The sequence below is a fragment of the Chlorocebus sabaeus genome, chromosome 8, assembly GCF_047675955.1.
Source record: "Chlorocebus sabaeus isolate Y175 chromosome 8, mChlSab1.0.hap1, whole genome shotgun sequence".
Classification (NCBI taxonomy): domain Eukaryota; kingdom Metazoa; phylum Chordata; class Mammalia; order Primates; family Cercopithecidae; genus Chlorocebus; species Chlorocebus sabaeus.
In genome coordinates, this window is record NC_132911.1 from 54,060,427 (window position 1) to 54,084,609 (window position 24,183).

Here is a 24,183-nt window from a genome sequence, read left to right on the forward strand (position 1 = left end):
TATGAAGGCTGTGTGTGTATATTTTTGTGGAAAATGGAAAGAAATAGGAAAAGAAATTTTCTTTGCTTTCGTAAAGTGATGTTTATATGAAATTATATTAGTTAAATGCCTTAATCACAAACAGAAAGGATTGGATGGCAAGTCATCCACTTATTCTCTGTGTTTTTGCATTTTTATATTTCTTCTAAAAATGTACCTATTGCCTGATTTCTCCTAGGTTGTGAGGCTGAATAAGGCAGATAGTTCCCCAGTTTCATGAAACTTTCAATGGAGTGTTTGTGTTTGGGAGGATAGGAGGAGCAGGAAATAAGAAGCAGAAATAGCCTGTGGCGTGTTCCTGAGTGTTTGGCGGAGAATATTTAAATGTCATGCAAAAAGAAAAGTGACTTAAATTTGTCCAGGGAAGCCTACTCTGAGGAGTGAATTTTATACTGAGATGTAATTGACAGAGCAAAACCAACCATACCAGGATTAGGAGAAGAGTTAACAGCAGAGCAGAGGTACCCAGGTAGTAGTGAGCCCACAGGTTAGGGGAATGGAGAGAAGGGAGCCCTGAGTCCTGATCATGCAGGATATTGTAAAGCCAAAGAGATAAATTTTACTTAAATTCAGGTTACAATGGAAAGCCACCAGCGTATTTTAAGCAAGATTAAATGGCATACTTTCTTTGGTTTTGAAGAGATATTCTGGCTACTATGTGCAGAAAGGAACCATAAACAGAGGAAAGCAGCTCAGAGACTGGAGGTGGGCTTGTCTCATTGACCATGGCCAGAGGCTGACAATTTGCAGCAGGAAGTGCTGGTGAGAAAAAATTGATGTATTTTAGGCTTTGATTCCATGTTTTAATAATGAGGCGTGGGAAGGCAAAATCATTGCAACTCACTCAATTCAAAGAGAAGAGCGACCAGTCTGAGAGGGAAAGTGGGTGGGAAGTGGAGAGCTTAGAGAAGTATCTGCAAGATGAAGTAAGGATGAATGACAAGTCTTCTCAGCAAGCTGAAGCAGATTCAATAGATAAAAATGGGCATACGACTGCAAAGCATGTTTAACTTCTTGTGCTAGACCCATAAATGATTTAGACAGATTTTTTTTTCAGAAATTAAAAAAGATCAGTCAAAGCAATTAAGAAAATGTAGGGACTGTGCTTTCATTCATTTCCACTTTGAACGCAGTGCTATGTTTGAAACTAGGAAGGATATGAAACGTTGTTTTGAGAGTGCTCCCACTCAAAGGCCTGTGCAAGATCATCTCCATCTCTGAGACCTAGCCCAGAGTGCTTACTAGTTAGATTTCATCTTTATATACTGAATTCATTATTTTTATCTTTCAAAATCAGAACATTTTAAAAAGAAAAGTTAAGTAGGAAAACAGAGCAGAACAACAGAAACATCTGAGGGTAAGAGGATAGGCATGTGGCCTGGGCAAGGATCCCTGAGGGGGAAGATGCCGACGAAGATCCTATTAGTGTTCACTTATCTTTCCTCAAAGGAGAACAAAAAATAAACACCAGATGCCCTTTTCATCCTATTTTACATTCATTCCTCTTTCCCGTTGTCGATCCTGTCATAGGCAGAAGATGGAAAGGGGAAGGCTTCATTGCAAGGACTGATCAAAGATAAAGTTAGAAGGTCAGAAGACAAGGCAATGCATGCAGCCTCTGTAGTGGGGCTGTGGAATCACGAACACTGCTTGGGCGTTAGACGGTCTTCAGCAGCTTCCCAAGAAAGCTGCTTATTAGATTTGTGACCAGGACCAGGGGGAAATCCCTGGAGCCTCAGTTTTCATATCTTCGTAAGGGGAAATAATAATAATAAAGATGCCTGGAGGATCATTTGTGAATACCTGTAAAATGCTTCCCACGGGGCCTGTGGCCAACCCAGTTCACAATTGTCCACTCAATGTAATGGACGTTGGCATGTTGAAATGTAGATCACTCTTTTCTTCAAAGCCCTTTTGCTCTTTTATACGGTAAAGAGATGCTGGGATATGAAAGAGATTTGAAATAACTAGTTCCCCAAGTTAGACTAGAATGAACTGAAATAGAGAGGGGAAAGAGAGGGAGGGAAAGAGAGAGAGATTGAGAGAGAGAGAGAGAGAGAGAGAGAGAGAGAGAGAGAGAGAGAGAGAGAGAGAGAGAGAAACAGGAGGAGAGAGAAGAAAGGGGGAAGAGGAGAGGAGAGGGAAGAAGAGAACAGGGCTAGAATGGAATGAGCTAGTCAGGAGCTAATTAATGGCCAAAGAGGAAGAAAAGAAAGCAATGCAAACAAATGAAAATGCAGCCAAGGCAGAAACACACTGGATAGGAAGATGCTTAACAGAGAAGTGTCTTGCTGCTGTGCAGGATGCCTCAATCTAAAACAGCATGAGATGAGTGGCCTTCATTCATGGCCACGATCACTGAAGCGGCTCCGAAGTGGCTTTGTACCTGTAAAAATGGGCTTGTTTTGATTTTTTGAACATACAGTTAAAATTGTTGTCTTTATTGTAAAGGTCCATGTTTCATTTAATAGTCTACCAGAAGTATGAGGACATCATGTAAAAACACTTAAATTAGAATGAAATAGTAATAAAAATAAAAATAAAAATAGCCATTTTATTGAGAGTTTAGCTGAGTGGGGCACTGACTTCTTTCCCTCCATTATCTAATGTTGAACTCCAGGCAGCAGGTTTTATATTTATGTTCACTTTAGAAATGAGGAAATGGATGTTTAAGAAGTTGAGTAACATCCGAAATATCCCCCAGTTACTGGCTGACTTCGGGACTCAGTCCTGGGTCTTCCTGACCCCAGACTTCAGTGTCCCTAACCACTATGTTAGGAAGAAAATATAGGAGATAGAGATGAATAAATGTAATCTTCCTCCACAGATGGGTAAAATCACAAGCTTGGGAGAACTGACACCATAATGTAGGAATTCTTCCCTGGACAAGTTGAAAATAATTCTATTTCAGTACATTAAAAGGCTTCACTCTGTTAAGATTTTGGAGAAGAATGAGCGAATTTGGTAGTGTAACTAAGAGGCGGGGGAGTACTGTCCCTTATGGCTTGGCAATGAGCAGGAGGGCAGTTCACAATGGAGAGACGCAGACGCCTTTGGGGCGGTGCAGCCATAGCGGAGTGCGCCTGGGACTGTGTGCCCCTGGGACTGCATGTGCCCCGCACCGCCGCCTGCCCTGCGCCAGGAGAACCCAGAGCACGGCTGGGCCCAGACTGTCCTACCACGGTTTCAGCAGGCGCAGGTCTCTCCAGCAGCTCCTAAACAGCTTTTGTATGTCCTTTCTCCAAAGTGTGTGGCTCATAGGCAGGTTCTGTGCTTTTGATGACAATCCTTTTTTGGGTCGGGATCATTTTGATCTGTTGCCCCTTCTGTCCAACCTTTGCTCTTCCCCCTGGTCCTTCTCACCCCGTCCCTTCCTGTGCCTGTCTGCACACCGACGTCCTCGGTCCTCGGGCTCCCTCATTCTCCGGGGTTCTTGGCTTGGTGTGACTGGGGACTTCTCACACCTGGCTTGTCGTGGCGCTCCAGGGCTATTGCATCTTGGTTAAAAGGCCTGTCTCTGCAGACTGAAGGTTTTCTGCGGTCAGGATCACGCCTGTTCGGTGTCTCCCTGACCGCCCTTGGAGTCTGCTCAAGGTATATTGGCTGGAATGTTCTCAGAGACCGGCAGCCCAGGAGTGCTGAGTCGCTTGTGTGTCCGCTGTTTACACTGTGCATGCGTGTGTGTGCAGGGAAACAGCCAGGCAGATGCACATGGTTATTTATATCTTCAGATTATTTCTGTGAGGAAAATTCTATCCTGGTGAAAGAGCTTGCTGTTGAGAAACAGTAACTGTACCCATGTAGACGCCACCGTATTCACTCAATGTATTTGACAGGCACACTCATATTGTCAGGGTAAAAGGAGGCAGTAGCCTCTTTGAAATGCAGGGACAGAGCAAGTGACGAGGAAAAAACACACAGCAGGTATGTCCACATTGTTGTGCAACCAATTTTCAGAACTCTTTGATCTTACGAAACTGAGACAGCCTAACTATTACACAGCAACTCCCCATTCCCAGGTCTCCCCCAGCGCCTGACAGCCACCATTCTACTTTCTTTCTCTATGAATTGCATTACTCTGGATACCTCTTCCGGTTTTTATTATAGGCCTACTTGACGTTGTAAAGAAATCAAATGTTTGGCCCAGTAGCCATCCTCCTCTCTGCTTGCTCCATCAACTGAAATTCAACTGGTAGCTTCAGTTCTAGAAGAGGGAGCCCTGAGCGCTCCTGACTTGCACATGCGCTTGTATGTACACAAAATGCCCTGCTTCCTAGTTTCTGCCTGCAAGAATTCCTCCATATCCCTGCCCCAGGGCTTCCTGCTTTACTTTCTCTTCACATCCCTTCCTGTAGACTCGTTTGAAAAAAAAAGAAAAAAAAATATGTTTGCCTCGTGAGCTCCCGGGGCACAGCTTTGCTGCCTCGCAGTTGCCCAGCCGACTCCACTCGCAAGAACAGTGTGTTCTTGAATTTTTTTTAATAAAATAAAATAAATTGTACTTTCATATTATACATTATAATTGAGTGTGGTAGAAATAAAATTTAATTTCAGGTGCTTCTGGTAATGTGGCTCTGGGGTTTCTACTGAAAAAGTAAAAATTCAATAAAAAGTATTCTTTAGGGAGGTGTGTTTTTAAGCCTTTTAGACACTTAAAGCTAACTTTTGGTAAGCGTTCATTCACAAACTGTACACTCTTATGATTTCTATTCATATTTTCTCACTCTTGCTTAAAAATATATTTTCTTAGAGAAGAACTGTTTTTTCAATAAAAATAGAATGAATTCCCATACATCAGTCTCTTCTCTATAAGTGCCCTTCTGAACCCCATGTACACAGAAGACAGTGAAGACAAGTGAAGCTCTTTAGAGAGCTAAATAATAGATGCAGATGAGTGTCTAACATCTATGCAGACTAGGTTCCTGATAAACATTGAATTAAATCTCCTGGCAGGCCAGGGTATTAATCTGGGGAGAAGGAAAGCCATGTGAGTTAAAAGGGGAAGTATCACAGAACAGAAACAAACAGTGGTACCTGAAGTAACCTTAGCAATAATAGCCTAATAAGAAATGAAGAAAAGGAGAGATGGGGAATAAATAAACTGGCATCAGAGACTCCTGGGAAAGACTCATAATTAGAGGTGCCAAAAAAGGCAAATGTAAATACAGAGCCTCAGTCTCCTAAAGCCTCAGGCTCAGAAACTTTGCTCATGGCTGCTAGACCATGGAAGTTACTGTTTCCTTTATCCTGGAGGCAGGCTAGACAGAAATGATAAAGAATCTGGACTCTGACATTTAGATTTACACTAGTGCACTATTGTTTGTAAGGGCATTATTGATTAGAGTAGGGCAAAAAGATGGGCCAACATAATTTGTTTTAGTCTATCCTGTATTATGGTTACTTGTTTGTCTGCCACCAACTATGAAATGTGACTTTAGGAAAGCAAATACGGCTACCATTACATTTTGTTATAGTAAATGAATAAAAGTGAATCATTTTATCATTTTCAGGTGATCAATAATATTTGAAATAATATAATTAATCTTTTATCCATTTTTTACTTGTTATGAAATATTTTCCTGTTCCTTAAAGGTATATAAAATATTTTGCTTTCAATTAAAAAATTAAATATATTACAAATAAAAAATCCTTGCCTTCTTTGTGCTTTCAGAGTATGTAGACTTTCTAAACAGTCTTTGTAGTGAAATAAAAAGCACTTTAAAAGTTAAATGATAGCTTTAGAATATCTTTACCTTAATTTTTGTTGCTGTTGTGGTTGTGGATATGAATATCATTAGTTGTTTGCCACAGATTCTTGTTAAAAAAATAACTGATAGACAATAAAATCTATGGAGAAAATAATAGCTTTAAAAACAAAAGTCTCTGAAAAAAATGAGCATGTTTTTCAAATTGACTTGATCCAATCAAACTCTTATGTCTCCTTTAAGTTAAAGATGCTCTCCTTCTAGTTCCATGTGAAATCATTTATAAAAAGAAAAAGTACATCTATACCCTGGAGAATTACTCAATGAGTATGTCATATCCTTCAGTTATAATATGTATGGGCACATGAAAATTTATAAGTCTCAGTGGTATGCAACTGCTCAAGTAGTTGGCATCTGAATTCTTCGTTTTGAAAGCTGAAAATATCTTGTGAGTTCAGATGACTGATTTCTTCAGCAAATGTTTTTGGCATTTTGGGCCCATCTGCTCTTTGTTAGACACAATTCTAAACTCTGGAAATACAAAAGAAATTCTGATAGCTAATTTTGAATATTTTCTAATTTTGAATCTATAACTATATATATTCATTATATATAATGCAAAATATATATATGTATACATGTATACATACATAATGTGTGTGGGTTTATAAATATGAAATTAATCAGGTGCTGTGGCTCATGTTTGTAATCCCAGCTACTCAGGAGGCTGAAGCAAAAAAAAAAAAAAAAAAAAAAAATTATTTGAGTCCAGGAGTTCAAGATCTGCCTGAGCTGCATAGTGAGACACTATCTCAAACAAACAAAACAAACAATGTGTGTGTGTGTGTGTGTGTGTGTGTGATTATATTCACTTGACCAACAGCCAAGGATGTTACCTTAACTTGCATTTACCTTTACAAAAAACAGATGGCTTAACCTAGTTGAGTTTAGATCATTCCTAGCTTTATTTTTAGAAAACTAATAGAGTGGATATTTGTCTATTAATGCTTATGTCCATGTTTCCTACAATTACTCTCAGAAGATGTCAGAATACTTCAGAATTAGTATTAAATCCAAGAGATGGGAACTACAGTAAAATTGATGTAATCCAACTCAATTGAGTTGCAAAGTTACTGATTTTTAAAAAGCATTAAACATTATGCATGTGTGTACTTTTAATACAGTTTTGCGAAGATTACAGTGCTTGTCTAAAGTTATACCAATGAACCTTTATAAATGCAGTTTCCTCTCATCCCTACCCAAAGGATGCTTCAGGAAGAAAGAAGGGGATTTATACCACAGTAATTTCATAGACTATAAAACCTCAAGTGTTACGCCGTAGTTATACAATCATTTTGATGCTTAACAGCTTATCTTTGATACATAATTATATTATTTGAAACTCAGCTATAACTGAAAAAGGAAAAACATTAACATAGGAACTTTCTGATTAATCATTGTAAAGAGCGAGTTGTCTATTCATCAAGTAAAAGTTCAGACAATTTGAGACAAAAAAAGTTTGTACATTTTTCAAAATTCAAGTATCAACTTTATAAAATTGTGCATTTAATGTGCTTTATGTATGTATCATTTATACTGCATTCAATAAACATATCAAATTCAGTCTTTAAACATAAATAATGTGAATTTTATATATTTAAAGAACCCTTTTGTTTTGTTTATTGGATTTCTATATACTTTATAAATAATCTCATTTGCTTTTTATTATTGAGAATTGTATGAGATCATAGCTTAAGTAACCAAATGAGATAACATGTATAAGAGCACTCAGTGTGGTGCCTAAACTCCCAGTTATTCACTGCTTTTGCCCTGGATAGACCTGACTTACTAGCTGAGGGCCAACATGGGCCCTTGTCAATCACAGCAGCTGGCAGAGGCCCCTATAGAAGGCTGGGATGTTGCTGACTACTTCACTGCCCTGATGCTTCTAAAAGGTTTGCAGTAGAGTGGTATACAATAATCATAGTTTTTGAATTCTTTTTTTGCTCCCTTTTAAAGTAAGAAAATAATGTTGCTCTACTGAAAATTTGAAACTATGTTTCATTTTATTCATGAGAAAATTCATTCCCAGTGAGATGAATGGGGGGGGGGGTACTGTTATCCTGTGGCCTTGGAAGCATTTAATTTTCATGCATGTGCCAAATCAGTTTATTACTCTGAGGCAGAATTCTGCCTTGTTCTCTTCTATAACCACCATATTTCTTACTATCCATCATACTAGTTTTCTTTTGTGACATTTTATCTTTCAAATATTAGATTAAAAATCCTATTTGGAATGAAGTTCAAACATTTGGCAATATAGCTCATGCTGTGAGCATTTCTTGTTTTTATTATTTCTAAACAATATATTTATCTGGGATTAGATAAGGTCAAATATAAATTATTTCCAATATCAAATGAATGACTTGAGATATAAAATTATCCTTAATGTTTTACACCTAAATATAGGTGTATGGTTATACACCTATGTTATGGTTTAATTACTTGTAACTTATGGTTCAATTACTTGTAATGTTTGCTATAAAATTTTATTTAAAAAATAAATGTTGTTTTTAAATTTTATTTAAAAATAAGATCACTACATTTCATGAAAAGTAAATTGAAGAATCGATACTTTATAGTAGGAAGAGAATCAGCATGCTAAGTGTAGCACAGCTTTAAAGAATTGTTACATGGCTGAGAATGAGATGGCACATTCCCCAACAATAGCATTAAAAATGTTTGGCTGGAGGTGTGTCACGGAAAGTAAGTTGCTTCTATAATCTTAAAATTGTAAGCATCTCTATCATAAAGCAATCTGTTCTTCTGTTGGAGTATGTTTTCTTACCTTTGCCATACCAATTTCCAGAAGGAAAACTGTCTGAAAGGAGTTTTTGGTTGAATTCTAATTAATTAGCTTTCCTTTTGGTGGCCGGGATTAAATTCCTAAGGTACTAACATGTCATAATAATGAATTGAGAATGAAAGTTTCAGAGGCATAAAGTGATGGCTGAAATACACTGAACATGTTATAAAAGGGGAAGCAACCACAAGTTTTGTCGTTGTTGTTTGTTTGTTTGTTTGTTTTGCGACAGGGCCTCACTCTGTTGCTCAGGCTGGAGTGTAGTGGCACGATCTCCACTCACTGCAAACTCTGCCTCCTGAGTAGCTGGGACTGCAGGTGCTCACCACCACATCTGGCTATTTTAAATAGAGCTGGGGTTTCACCATGTTGGCCAAGCTGTTGCCAAACTCCTGACCTCAAATGATCTGCCCATCTCGGCCTCCCCAGTGCTGGGATTATAGGCATGAGCCACCACACCCGGCCTACAATGTTTTAAATCTATTAAAATCAATATTGAAATCACAATTCTTATTGTTTCCTGTAGAGGATATTAATAATATTAAGTTGTGATACCATTTTGTTAATGTAGATTAAGCTTTTAGTTATAATGACAATAGAAAGTTTTTTAAATCATTATAATGTGAGGGGTTAATGACTAAAAGTAGTTGATATAAATCATATAACATATAATAAATATAGTTAAATAAGGCTCATAGACAATGGCAATGTAAGTTTTGATAATCAAATTCACTACTGAAAATAATTCAGCAGAAGGGATGCTTTTCTTCAGTTATTTGGTGGCATATTCTCTCATAATAGGTAATCCCAACTTCATGTGATTGTTTTTTAAACTTCGATTTTATTTATAGACACCTGTTTCGCATCTATTCCATGATGATAATGATAATGATCTATATTTGAATTAGTAAATCTGATATGACCTTTATATTTTATAAGTACATATTTTTCATGTATCAAAGGTTTCATAGAAGTCTACTTATTAAAAATCCAAATAATTTCTTTTTATAACAAAGACCTATGTGAGATACGCTTTATAGAAAAGTGTTAGATTTTTACAAATAAGTGAATTAGGTTCATTTGAATTTACTGAAGTGAACAATATTTTAGTATTAGTTCTATTATAAAACATCCCAAGAAGTTTCAAAGCAAAAGTTGTGCTGATCACATCTATCAAGGTAAATTTCTGGCATTAGTGTAATGCATAAAATAAAAAAGGGGAAAAAATGTTCAGATCAACAGAAAAACTGTAATAATCTGAATTTCTTGTACCAAGCAGAACTGTATATATTTCACTTCCATTTTCCTGATAAAGGATCTAGTTGGGTCACTGTTCTTCAGATAATGAAGAGTGTTTTACAGTGTAGGTAGAACACTCATTATGATCCCCTCTCATATAACTGATCTGAACTGGAGTAAGATTCTAATTATTGATTAAGTCAATTGTTGTTAAGTTGGAGGTATCACATAAAGCAAGTCATTGGGGTTGTGCAATATTAATGACTTTTACAATTTCCTGTGTAGCCACTTTTATCAGAATATTTGTACATAATACTCAGTATAGCCCAGATTAAATAATAAACATCTGAGTGACCATGTGCAGTGCAGTGGTTTATACCTACAATCCCGGCACTTTTGGAGGCCAAGGTGGGCAGATTGCTTGAGCCCATGAGTGGGAGACCAGCCTGGGCAACAACATAAGACTTCATCTCTACAAAGAGTACAAAACAAACAAACAAACAAACAAACAAAAAAATCCAAAAACAATAGCCAGGAGTTGCAGTGCATGCTTGTATTCCCAGCTACTCAGGAGGCAGAGGTGGGAGGGTCACATGAACCTAGGAAGTCAAGGCTGCAGTGAGCTGTGATCATGCCCACTACATTCCACCTGGGCGTCAGAGTGAGCCCCTATCTCAGAATAGATAAACAAATAAATAAATACAAAAATATAAATAAATATCTGGGTATGGAGAAGAAAAGTATTCTGTAATAGATATTGAGATTAGATTGCAAGAGTATTCCAAAATTTCTAACTAGAATGAGCAATTCTATTTGCCCTTAGCTTATGTCGGGAATTGAAAAGTAGGTTATGTTGGAAAAGTATGACAAATTACATTTTGGAAATTTTGAGTTTGGATAGCATGTTGTTTTCCATGAGGAGATACTTCCAATTAAGTTGAAGTGCCATATTGGACCCCAGGAGGGGGAGTCGTATCTAAGCAGATGGTGAATATATAGTGAAAACAATATATGTGTCAAATATAAAATCATAGGATGCCTGAAGAATTAAGAGTATAAATAAAACATACAAGAATAAGAATGAGTTAGAAGAATAATTTCCAGAATGATAATGTGAAACAACCATAAAAGTTCACAATATAAATCAAAAGTAAATAAACAATTATTTAAAGTCTCTGGAAATTATCTCAAAGGCATATTAGGCATAAGATACACCTAAAAACAGTCTTCTTGGGGTCACAACAACCTCAAAATCTGTTCCCAAAATCTATTCTTGAAACTGGGCCCAAATTTAATTGGATCAGAAGGTAAAACAATTTATGCCCAGAGCATTTTTGAATATAGTGATGAACTTATCCTGAAATAAGTGGGTGCTAACAGCCAGTTATAATATTAGGTTGGTGCAAAAGTAATCGCAGTTTTTGCCTTTAATTAAATTAACCTTGTATTAAAGATTATGCCACTACCTTTAATGGCAAAAACTGCAATTACCTTTGTACCAACCTAATATTAGCAATGAAGGAGAGAAAGAGTCAAAAGAGCTCTATTAAAACCACTGGTATCCCAGGGTGACTGTACACAGACTCAAGGCTGTGACTTGTGAGGAGTGACAACGGAGACTGTACATGGCAGGAAAAAAGACTCCAGTGAAATAATCTAGCCAAGTAGCTAGAGAAACAGACATAAAACAACAAAATGACTTAAGATAGTGGGGATAAAAAGTGGCATACAGATTTGTTACAATATATTATCCAAAATGTTCAGTTTTCAACAAAAAATCAGGACACAAAAACAGAAACAGAAACTGTGTCCCATACATATGAAATAAACCAAGTTACAGTAACTTCCAGATGCCAGATTTAGCAGAAGACTTCAAAGCAGCTATTATCAATATGTTAGAAGAATTCATGCAAATGATACATAGAATAAAGAAGTGTAGGATGACAATGTCTCTTCAGGTGGGCAATATAAATAAATTGATAAAATTATTTTGAAAAGAATCAAATGAAAATTTTGGAGTTAAGAAGTACAATCAATAATTGAAATGAAAAATATACTGCATGAATTCATCAGTAGATTTGAGCTGGCAGAATAAATAATCAGAAAATTTGAATGTACGTTGCTAGAGATTATGCAACCTGAAGAACAGAGAAAAAGAAACAAAGAAAATTTAATGGAACTTTAGAGAATAACCAATGTATGAATAATGAGAACGCTTTGCACAAAATACTTTGATATAAATGAAAATGAAGTCACAACACACAAAAGCTTATTAATGCATAGAACTTAAGCAATACATAGAGATAATTTTATAGATTATATGCCTATATTTAATAAAGACTTCAAATGAGTAACCTAGTCTTTTTCATTAAAATATGAAAAAACAGCAAAATAAACAGCAGAAAGGAATAAAAAAGAGAGAAAATATATAATAACAATAATTTACTGTATATTTAAAAATAAAAGAGTTATTAGAATGTTTCTCACACAAAAAAGTAATAAATTCTTGAGGTGATGGATACAATTACCCTAATTTGACCATCATAGAAAGTGTGCCTATATGAAAACATCACATGTACCCCATAAATATATATAACTATTATATATCCATGATCACTAAAAATAAATCTTAAAAAACTTGAAGTAGAAGATATAGAAAACTGAGGAAACCAAAAGTTCGTTCTCTGAAATCATTTTCTAAAATTGACAAACTTTTTACTGGAATGACCATTTAAAAGAGTTAAGATTCAAATTACTAAAATCAAGAATGAAAGAAAGACCTTAATAATGACCTTACAAAATCAAAGAGAATAATAAATTAGTACCCTCAAAAACTGTATACAAATAAATTAAATAACTTAAATGCAATGAATTAACTCTTAAAAATGATATAAACTATAGAAATTGACTCAAAAAATTAGAAAATCTGAATAGATATATAATCATTTAACAGATTGAATTATTATTTTGAAACCTTACAACAAGTTAAAGTCCAAGTTTTACTATACCTTTTTTTTTCTGGTGAATTTTACCAAACATGCAATAAATAGTTAATATAATTTTAGCAAAATCTTTCTAAAAATATAGTAAGATGAAACACTTCCCAACTTATATTATTAGGCCAGTGTTACCCTGATGCCAAAAAACAGGCAAAAACATTAAAAGAAAACTACATACCCCATCTCTAGAAATAAAGACACAACAATCCTTGGTTAAATACTAATAAATCTAAATCAGCCACCTATTAAAAGGAGTATGCATCATGAACATGTATGATTTATCTCATGAACACAAGGTAGTTTTAACATCTGAAAAACAAACAATGTAATATATCATATTGATAGAGTGAGAAAGAAAATTTGTGTAATTATAATAACATAAAAGAAAAGCATATCACAAAAGTCAACATCCTTTCGTGGTAAAAACACTAAATAAATTAAAAATAAAAGTAACTTTCTCAATTTGATAAAAGGTATACATGAAAAACCTATAGCTAACATAACTTATTGTGTAAAACAGAGTATCTTTTCCATAAAATCAATAACAAAACAAGGATCTGTGCTCTTGCCACTTCTATGCAACATTGTTAGAAGTTCTAGCAAGGGTAACTAAGGGGAAGAAAAAAGAAACGAAAGAAAGTAATACAACTGTCTCTATTTAGAAATCATATGATCTTGTACATAGAAAATCATAAATTCACCAAAATTTATTAAAACTTTGGTAAATGAATTCAGAAAAGCATATTTCTATATACTATAATGAACAATCTGAAAATGAAACTAAAATAAACAATTACAATACCAACAAAAGGAATGTAAGACTGAAACTGTAAAGAATTGGATGGCAATATGTCCCATATTGATCAAAAGATTTTATACAATCTTTATTGGATTCCAGCTTGGTTACTTATACAATTTTGCTGAAATTGACAGTGTAATTTGAACATTCGTATGAAATGCAACGGACCCAGAATAACCAAAAAAATCCCCTAAAAGAACAATGTTAGAGGCCTCACAATTTCTTACTTCATATATAAATGTATTACAAAACTACATAAAATACATAATATATTACAAAACTACAAAAATCAAAATGGTGTAATATTGGCATAATGATAGACACAGAGGTTAATGGAATAGACTTGAGATTTCATAAATAAGCATCTATATTTATGGTAAATCTATTTTCAATTTGTGCACAGTCATTTTAATGGAGAAAGATGTATCTTGTAAACGAACAGTGCTAGGACACATGTGAAATGATTAAGTTTGACTCCTTCCCCACATAACACACAAACATAACTCAAAATGGATCATAAGCATAAATATAAGACCTAAAACTGCAAGTATTATTCTCAGAAGAAAAACATAGAAGGAAGTCTTCATGATGGTGTGTTATAGGAAGACTTCTTAGATATGGCGAATAAGGTTGAGTAACAATAGAAAAAATAGACAATTGAACTTATCAAAATAAAAATCTTGTGTTCTTCAAAAGACACCATTAAGAGAATCAAAGGGCAACCGAGAAAACTGGAGAAAGTATTGACGAATTATATATCTGATGATGGACTTGCATACAGAATACATGAAGAACTTTCACAGCTCAAAACGACAATAATTCAACTAAAAATGGACAGAGTCTGAACAGGCTCCCCTCCATAGGAGGTATGCAAACTGACAATAAACACAATAAAAAGATGATCAACATATTTTTCTACCTGTCAATTGCAAATCAAAACCACACAGTTAAATGCCATTTCATATACACTAGGATGCCTGTGATCAAGAAGAAAGGTAGTAGAAAGTGTTGATGGGGATGTGAAAAAATTGGAGCCCCGATGCAAGACTGGTAGGATTGTAAAAAGGTGCAGCCATCTGTGAAAACACTCTGGCCATTCATTAAAGTGTTAAACTGTTATCACACAACCTAGGAATTCTACTCCTAGGGTGATACCTAAGAGAAATAACAACATATATCCACACAAAAATGTGTACAGTATTATTCATAATAGCCAAAGGGTGAAAATAACCTAAATAGCCATCAACTGATAAAGGGATAAACAAAATAAGGTACATCTCTATAATGGAAGAATATTTGTGTATAAGAATAAAAAATAAGAATAAGAAAGAAGAAAGTAATGATACATGCTGTGTAACTGGGATGAGCCTTGAAAACATTATGTTAAGTGAAATAATCCAGTTACAAAAGAGCACATATGTTGTGATTCCATTTATATACAATGTCCAGAATAGGCAAACCCATAGAGACAGAAAATAGGTTCATGGTTGCCAGCATATGGGGTAGAGAAGAATGGGGTATGGATGCTTGTGGGTACTTCTCTTTGGTATGATGGCATGTTCTAAAATTAGATAGTTGTGATGTTTGCACAACTGTATAAATACTACAAACCAATGAATTGTGGCATTTAAATTGGTGAATATTATGGTATATAAATTCTATCCCATTGAAGCTGTTAAAAAATAATGTCTTAAAGGAGAATTCTTAATGATTTCTCCTCTTGAGCTCTCATTATTCTGTACTGTTTCCACACCTCCCTTACAACATGTCTTCCTTTGCGGGAACAGAACTGGAACACACCGGAAACTTATACATATCTGACCTACATTCTTGAAGCTATGTAATGTAGATTTGTAAATAGAAAAAGACTTTCCAAATTACATTATTGTATTGTAAGAGTTTTCAGGATAAGAATGTAAGAAGATAAAAAATATTCAGAAGTGGTACCATGTTATCAAGGTGTGTGGGAGAAAAAAGTAAGAGATTGGCGAATAAGCAAGGTCTACAGGGACTATACCTCCATTTGTAGCAGGTCCACCACCACTCACTAACTTGGCAATTTTGCATATTAAGAGTCCATTTTACATATTAGGATTTGATGTATTTCTTAAATTTGGGGAAGATTTTTTATTTGAAATATAATTTGAAAACTATTGTTTTATTGCATAGGATTTTCTACATAGATTTGTACACTTGATTTGAAGCAAGTTAACTTTTCTATTATTCGAGACACTTCATCATTAACTAAATCGTGGTGGGTATAATCCTTAAGTGCACACAGAGAGCCTCAGCAACCTTGTTACCTGGAAACGAACTCCCACACATCTGCATTGACAAATGGGTAGTGTTGGAAGAAACTTAAATTGCCTTTCATGATAGTGCCTACCATCAGCAGAAAGCGGGAATTCTAAGTAGTATGCTTTTCCTAATTAAAACTCTTTGCCATCACTGTATGGATGAAAGTGGGTTTTATTTAGTAATGGACCTCTTGAGAACATTTGTGTTTTATGTATTGCTTTAAGTATTAATTTAGAGACATAGTTCAAAATATAATGCTGAAAATTTATTCTTAGTAAAGTGCTCACACATACTAAAATCACCTTTATTAGAATGACACTAGTGATAATTATATTTTGACTTTACATTTGCTCACTTTCTTGGCCAGAGATTAAATACATACAGATAGTGGAAAGTTGAAAGCAAAGTATTATTTCTGCAGAAATATGTAATCATAAATGCCATTTGCATGCTCAAAATTTTTTTTTTTTTTTTTTTTTTTTTTTTTTTTTTTTTTGAGACGGAGTCTTGCTCTGTCGCCCAGGCTGGAGTGCAGTGGCGCAATCTCGGCTCACTGCAAGCTCCGCCTCCCGGGTTCACGCCATTCTCCTACCTCAGCCTCCCGAGTAGCTGGGACTACAGGCGCCCGCCACTGCGCCCGGCTAATTTTTTTCTATTTTTTAGTAGAGACGGGGTTTCACCATGTTAGCCAGGATGGTCTCGATCTCCTGACTTCGTGATCCGCCCGTCTCGGCCTCCCAAAGTGCTAGGATTACAGGCTTGAGCCACCGCGCCCGGCTCAAAATCTTTTTTTGTAGGGAAAACACTAGTCATTGCATGCATGCTTATATGTATATATGTATGAACTTAAAATTATCATACCTTTAAGAAGATCAAGGAGGATGATACATAAGGATATTTTTCACCCAAAAGGTGGGAATAAGACTTTTCTCTGGGCTTATTTTTCCCTCCACGTGCACTCAAGTACTGGCATGGGCAAAGCCCAGAGTGGGGTCAGGCCAAAGTGGGAGGGGGGCACTTTACAAGTTTCTCTAAGTATGATTCTTTGACACTCACTCTATGTATTTCTCTTTTTATCAATAGTAAATTTTATTTACAAATTTTTCTTCCTCTATTGTAAATTTTTTCTGAGTTTTTTTTGTTGTTGTTTTATTTTCATTTTACCTTAAGTTCTGGGATACATGTGCAGAATGTGCAGGTTTGTTACATAGGTGTACATGTGCCATGGTGGTTTGCTGCACCTATCAACCCATCATCTAGGTTTTAAACCTCACATGCATTGGGTATTTGTACTAATGCTCTCCTCCCCTTCCCTCCCACACCCCGACAGGCCCAGTGTGTGTGATATTCCCCTCCCTGTGTCCACGTGTTCTCATTTTTCAACTCCCACTTATGAGTGAGAACATATAGTGTTTGGTTTTCTGTTCCTGTGTTAGTATGCCAGAATGATGGCTTCCAGCTTCATTCATGTACCTGCAAAAGACATGAACTCATTTTTTTTTTTATGGCCACATAGTATTCCATGGTGTGTATGTGCCACATTTTCTTTATGCAGTCTATCATTCATGGGCATTTGGGTTGGTCCCGAGTCTTTGTTATTGTATTATCTGGGCTTTATGTTGAAGAGTGGTGTTGATTATTGAATGAAAGAAACTTTAGGACCATTATATTCCTGTTGAAAGTATCTTTGAATTCTTACGCATGTAGATATGTGGGGAAACTTCTCTTCCTCTCAAATCCTTTCTATCCTCTACCTTTAACCTTCTAGTCCCTCAGGATATCCATTATATAGCCTATAGGGTTTATTTAATTTTACTACATGTCTTTTCAGTGTTTTTAAATTGTGATGGATGTATATGTGTACATACAAGTATATAGATATACCTATAAAACTTACTTCCTGTAGTATAATATACTTTGTCTTAGTATACTTGAGACATGAAAAAATAAATTATTCTTTCCTATTATCCACATGATACTGGGTTTAACAGTCAAGATCATTATTCTTTTTTTTTTTTTTTTTTTTTTTTTTTTGAGATGGAGTCTCAGTCTGTCACCTAGTCTCAGCTCACTGCAACCTCTGCCTCCTGGGTTCAAACGATTCTCCCGCCTCAGCCTCCACAGTAGCTGGGATTACAGGTGCCCACCACCATGCCCGGCTAATTCTTCTTGTATTTTTAGTAGAGATGGGGTTTCACCATGTTGGCCAGGCTGGTCTGAAATTCCTGACCTCAGGTGATCCACCTGCCTCAGCCTCCCAAAGTGTTGGCATTACAGGTGTGAGCCACCATGCCTGGCCAAGATCCTTATTCTTATAATGGAACTTTATAAAGAGAGATGTGCTGAATTGGAGTAACCCAAGAAATATGGATTCATAGCTAAAGGAACTGTTAAATATTTTGTAATATGATCCCCTCACTTTGACTATAGCTACTCATTTTTTTTTCTCTGAACCTAAGAAACATCCTCATATAATGAGATGAAGGATGACAATGTTTTATGGAGGAAAAGTCAGGAACGTAATAAGACATTGAATGGGCTAAAGGGGACCTCAAAGGTAAGGAATTAAAGATAATGGCTACTTTTTCATTTCATTTAGAATCATCCCAGATCTTAAAATGTAGTAAAGGGTATGTTATTATTTCAATGCCCTCATGAGTCTTATAATTAATAGAATGTAAGTGCTAGGAAAAAGTGTAGTAATTGCATAGCCAAATCACCTCATAATTTAAATAAGAATGTTGAGGTCCAATGGTAAGATGATGTGAACTTGGCTTTCTCTTTTAGCATGTGAGAATCCAGAGATTGTGAAAGACTAATTGAGATGAAGATAATAATGAAATAAGAGAAGAAGAAATAATCAGTGAACAGAGGTTTCAAAAATTCTGAAGTGAATAGGATCCCGAATTCTGGTGAAGAGTTCAACATTAAGATTGGCAAAGCCACTCAATGAAGCATGAAATAGAAAATGGAAAAAAGAAAGAATAGTTACAGCTATTGGAATATTTGCGGGAGTTTAGATTAATGTTGATGTTATTTTTAGGTGACTTTTTAAAAGAAAAATACAAAATAAGGCTCTCTGCTGAAAATAAATCAGGTAGCCAGAAGGTTGTGTATGAGAAGAGTAGAGAAATTGGTCTCTGTTCTTGACTGCTGAGAACTGGAGAGAGTATTGACGTAGAAGGATTAGTGGGAAGAGCTAAGAACCCAGTTGAGTTTGGCATCCGCAAGACAATGGTAGCATTGATGTGTGCATTTGTTTAATTTTTCTCCACTCGCATTCAGCAGTTCAGGGTTTTTGCAGAGCTGGCAGAGAAGTCGGATTTATTCAGGTGTGAGTTCCCCCCACCACACAAAGTGGCAGGTCAGTGTAAAAGAAGAATACTGCAGTAGAAATGTTCAGGACATTGACAGAGTAGGCATTGGATTCTCTGCTCAATAGAGAGAGAATGAGAAGTCCACTCTAGAGGAGCACACCCTCTGTGGTGTCTGTGCGGCTCACCCTCCATGCCTTATGCTCAGGCATGGCTCATTTCCTTGTCAATAAATCCTCGTTTTTCTCTGTCACTTACATACCATTTATTCAGCTTTTTATTAGTTGATCACCAAGATACTCTTATGCCCTGAAGTTTTTTTCTTATTTGATGCCTGTGAATCCATATCTTTAAACATAAGAACTGGGTATGTTTTAATGAATCTGTAACTTCATGCTGTTAGCCAAGGAGTAGAACTAGAAGGAAAAACTGCAAGTAAAACTCTCCATTTTACAGAAAAAGATGAAACCTTAGAAATTAGTTACTGTAAACAAGCAAATATATGTTATTTACTTTCATCATTAAAATTGAATTTTTTCGTTTGTCTTTTTTATTGCCATTTTAGAAAACTCTTCATCCTTCCATTTTCTCAGATTTACATATAAAGCTAAATAAGATAGAAAGTTTAATTAATAATACTGCTTATTTTCTTCTGAGATGATATGATTTTTGTAAGAGAGGAGAAAAGGTCAAATTACCAAGTAACTTGCATTACAATTCTTGGAAATAAGTATTGTACCACTTATTATTATTCAATAAATGTGTCAAGGTAAAAAATTAAAGAAGAAACAGTAAGAAGCTTTTATTTTTCCTCCACAATGTTTGTCAAAACGTTCTTCAAAGAAAGAGCACTTCATTCTCCATGTCCTTGCCTTCTCCTTTTCCTTCAGTTCTAATTTTATCCAAAAGCCTCATATTGCATCTTGGAGAGAAATATTTTGTCACCATAAAGCTTGGAACAAGGACAAGTTTAAAATATAGAATATACCTTCTAAAATGACTTCTTAAAATACTAAACATTAAAATAAATTTTATTTGAATAAATGACCAATCACCAGTCCAAATGTTTATTTCCAGTATCTAGGTTGTCTGGCAATTATCTAGATAGGTATGCCAACACGTTTCACTACTTTGTCCCATCAAAAGGGTTATTGTTCTAATAACTATCATTTCGCAGACCTTGAATTTTTAATATCTGGGACCTTCATATTAACAAGGAACTAAAAATGTTTCTTGCTTTCTGATATAAATTCCAAGATAGAAGCTCATATTACATAGCTTTTAGATTGTGGCAATCCTGGAATAATTATAATTGCATAGCCAAATCACTTAATAACTTAAATAAGAATCTTGAGGTCCAATAGTAAGATGATTTGAATTTGTTTTATCCTATTTAATAGATTTATTTTATCCAATATCTGTGTAATGAGTGACACACCTAGAATATAATTAGCTTTTTAAATGGGAGCCTTCTGTGAGCTACTTACTTACTTTGTCCTTTGAGAATATAAAATTTAAGTTGGATTTACATAAAGTAGGCAACTATGTGACCCACAAAACTGTTCTCTGTTTAAATGAACACTGTGGAATCAGAATTGTACACATTTTATTGTAATAATTATACACATACAATTGCCACGGGTTTATCCAAAGCCGCACCATCCACTTTTGTATCTCACCCCATTCCCTCTGACCTATTCAAAAACATCATTTTCCAGAAATTCTCTCCTTTTTCTGTTATATCCTTAGTCCCCATGCCTTAATAGATTTTCCCATAAGTATATAAACATATTATTATTTTTTCGATCAAAAAAGCTAAGTTAATTTTCTATAATTACCACCTTATTTCTCTGCTCCCTTAACTCAATGGAGTCATGTATTTCCTGTCTTCAAATCCTTCCCTCCTTCATTTCACTATAAGTTCCTAGAAGTCATATTTCTCCCTCTCCAATCACTGAAAATGTTTAAAGTTGCCACCAAGCTTTATGCTGCTAAAGCAATAACCAGTTATCTCAGTGGGACCTAGTGGATTAGCAATGAGTATATTTATCACAACTGATCATGCCCTTATCCTAGAAATATTTTACCACTTGACTTCCAGAAAAAATTTGTGTCCTAGTTTTCCTACAATCTCACAAGTTACTCTTTCTTATAATTTGTTGGTGGTGGTGTTTTTGTAGCATCTTAATCTTGAGATCTTGCAGTGTCTCAGTCATTGGAAATCTATTGTTTCATCTAGTTTCATGCCTTTAGAGATTATGCTAAGAATAAAATTTCCATAGTCAACCAAGACTTCTCACCTGAAATCTCAATGCATATACCGTCACTTGTCACTAAATGATGGGAATACTTTCTGAGAAATGTGTTGTTAGGCAATTTTGTCATGTGAACATAATGGAGGATACTTACACAAATTGAGATGGTAGAGCCTGCTGCACACCTGGTCTGTATGGTATAGCCTATTGCTCCTAGGCTACAAACCCATACAGCATGTTTCTGTCCTTGCCAATTGCAGCACCATGGTAAGCGTTTGTATATCTACACATACATAAACATACACATACATAACATAGGTAAAGTACAGCAAAACTACAGTATATAAGATCAGTAACAGTACGCTTATATTGGGCACTTACCGTAAATGGAATTTGCAGGACTGGCCATTGCTCTGGGTAAGTGAGTGAGTGAGTGAGTGGTGACTGAATGTGAAGGCCTGTGACTTTACTTACTATACATTTCTGTAGACTTATAAACACTGGACAGCTAGGCTAGACAAAGTTTATAAAACATGTTTTTCTTTCTTCAATAATAAACCTTAGCCTGCTATAACTTTTTTACTTTATAAACTTTATCTTTTTTAACTTTTGACTCTATAATAACGAAGCTTAAAACACAAACACATCATAAAACTGTACAAAATATCTTTTAATATCCTTATTATACTATACATTTTATTTTATTTTTAATTGTTTTCTTTACTACTTAAGCATTTTGTTAAAAACTTAGTCACACATACACACACACACACACACACACACACACACACACACAAACACAGAGTATCCTAGGCCTACATAGGGTCAGGATCATCAACGTCACTGTCTTCTACCTCCACATCTTGTCCCCCTGGAAGGTCTTAAGGGGCAATAACAGGCATGGAACTGTCATCTCCTGTGATAATGATGCCTTCATCTGGATACCTCCTGAAGAACCTAACTGGGGCCATGTTTAGTTATTTACTTATATTTTTTTGATATGTAGAAGGAATAATGAAAGGTAAAGATAAAAATTGTAGTATAGTAAATACATAAACCAGTAGCATAGTCATTTACTACCATTATCCAGTATTACGTACTGGATAATTGTGTGGGCAGACTTTTATAGACTGGCAACACAGTGGGTTTGTTGACATTTCACTTGAGTAATGCATTGCTTGACACTGTGATGGCTACCATATCACCAGGTGAATAGAAGTATTCAACTCCTTTATAATATAATATTACAGAACTGCTTTCGTATATGGTGTTTCTTTAACTGAACCATCATTGTGGGGTGCATGACTGTAAATGCAGATCAACGCAGGTCCTTGAATGTCTAAAGTTAATGTCTAAAGAATGTCTAAAAAGTTAAGATGTCCAAACGTAATTGTTGATTTTTCCTCTCAAACTTTTCCACTTTTCTTTAATGGTGTCCAGTTTCACAGTTGCTGAAGTCAAAATTTTTCTTCTCTTTTTCTCCCTCTACATTTACATCATTAAGAGTAACTCATTGTCTCACTGCCTCTCTGCTGCAGTCTCCTCTGAGCAGCCTGGATGACTACGGTCTTCTGCCTGGAAGCAGAGTGTTTCCTTGTCTGTCATTACTCACTCTCCTCCAGTCTATTCTTGACATAACAGTCACAGTGATCTTGTTATAATAAAGTCAATTCAAATCTGATGAGTATCTCTCAGTGACTTCAATCTCACTCTCCATGGCCTATGATGAGTCTGACCATTCATCCTTATTCTTTTTAAACCTTCTCTAGGCCTACATGGTCCTCTTTATACAGAGCTTTGCACCTGCAGTTCCATGCGCCAGAACACTCTTCCCCCAATGTCTGCCTGACTCTCCCTATTTCTTCCTGGGGCTTGGCTCCAACGTCACCTTCACCGCCAGTCCTTTTTGCCCCTTTCCTGAATCCAGGACTTGGCTCTCCCACCAAGCCAGTGCTTCCTGTTCCCACCTTCTTCTATATTTTCCTCTGCTGTACTTGACATTAGCTGGTATAATAATTACACTAAATATTTCACCTAACTTCATTTGCCTGTGCCCACTAGAATGGAACCTCTTTTTAGGAACTAGAATGATTTTCTGTTCTCTCTACTTTGTTTCCTGTTGTATTCCCAGAGCCTCGATCAGTTCCTGGCTTAACATATATTGTTGAATAGAATAATTGTATCTGGTATTGACTTATAATCCTTCTTCACTAAAAGAGAAATAAATCCTCAGTTTGGTAAGGCCAAGGGAAAGTCTGCTCATTCATTTAACTTTTTTTTTTTTTTTTTTACTTAGCACAGACCATGATAACTGGCACCATGCCACACTGGTCCAGATGTCATCTTTTCATATTGCAAGTTCCTGCAATATGATCTGCTTCTGTTTTTCCCCCCTTGTCATTGTGTTGAAATGATTGGTTGCTTACTTCCGGGCTTTTAATATCCATAGCAAAGACATTTCCATTTCTTTCTGACTGACATTATTCCAGTTCAGATTTTAAGAAGAAGTATCATCTAGAATATTTCTAAAAATCTATCAAGCTCTATTCCTCTGAGTTTTAAAATCACAAAATGCTAGAAGGGCCTGTGTGCACTTTGCAAACTGCTGCCCCTCTGGGTTGTTCTGGAATAAGTCTTATTTTTCTTATGTTGTGCTTTAGTTTATTTTTCTC

The 24,183-nt window shown here is 35.6% G+C and overlaps 2 protein-coding genes across 4 annotated transcripts in view; both read left to right on the plus strand.

The window, feature by feature from the left end:
• The window catches only part of SNTG1 (syntrophin gamma 1), a 906,932-nt gene that overhangs the window by 64,709 nt on the left and 818,040 nt on the right, over window positions 1-24,183 (plus strand). The gene's annotated exons all lie outside the window — the stretch shown is intronic.
• LOC140712306 (uncharacterized) lies at window positions 1,924-4,521 on the plus strand. The gene is given in 2 exon segments (XM_073018646.1): window positions 1,924-3,333; window positions 3,336-4,521. Coding segments are annotated over 2 exon segments (837 nt in total). The 5' UTR covers window positions 1,924-2,990; the 3' UTR covers window positions 3,830-4,521.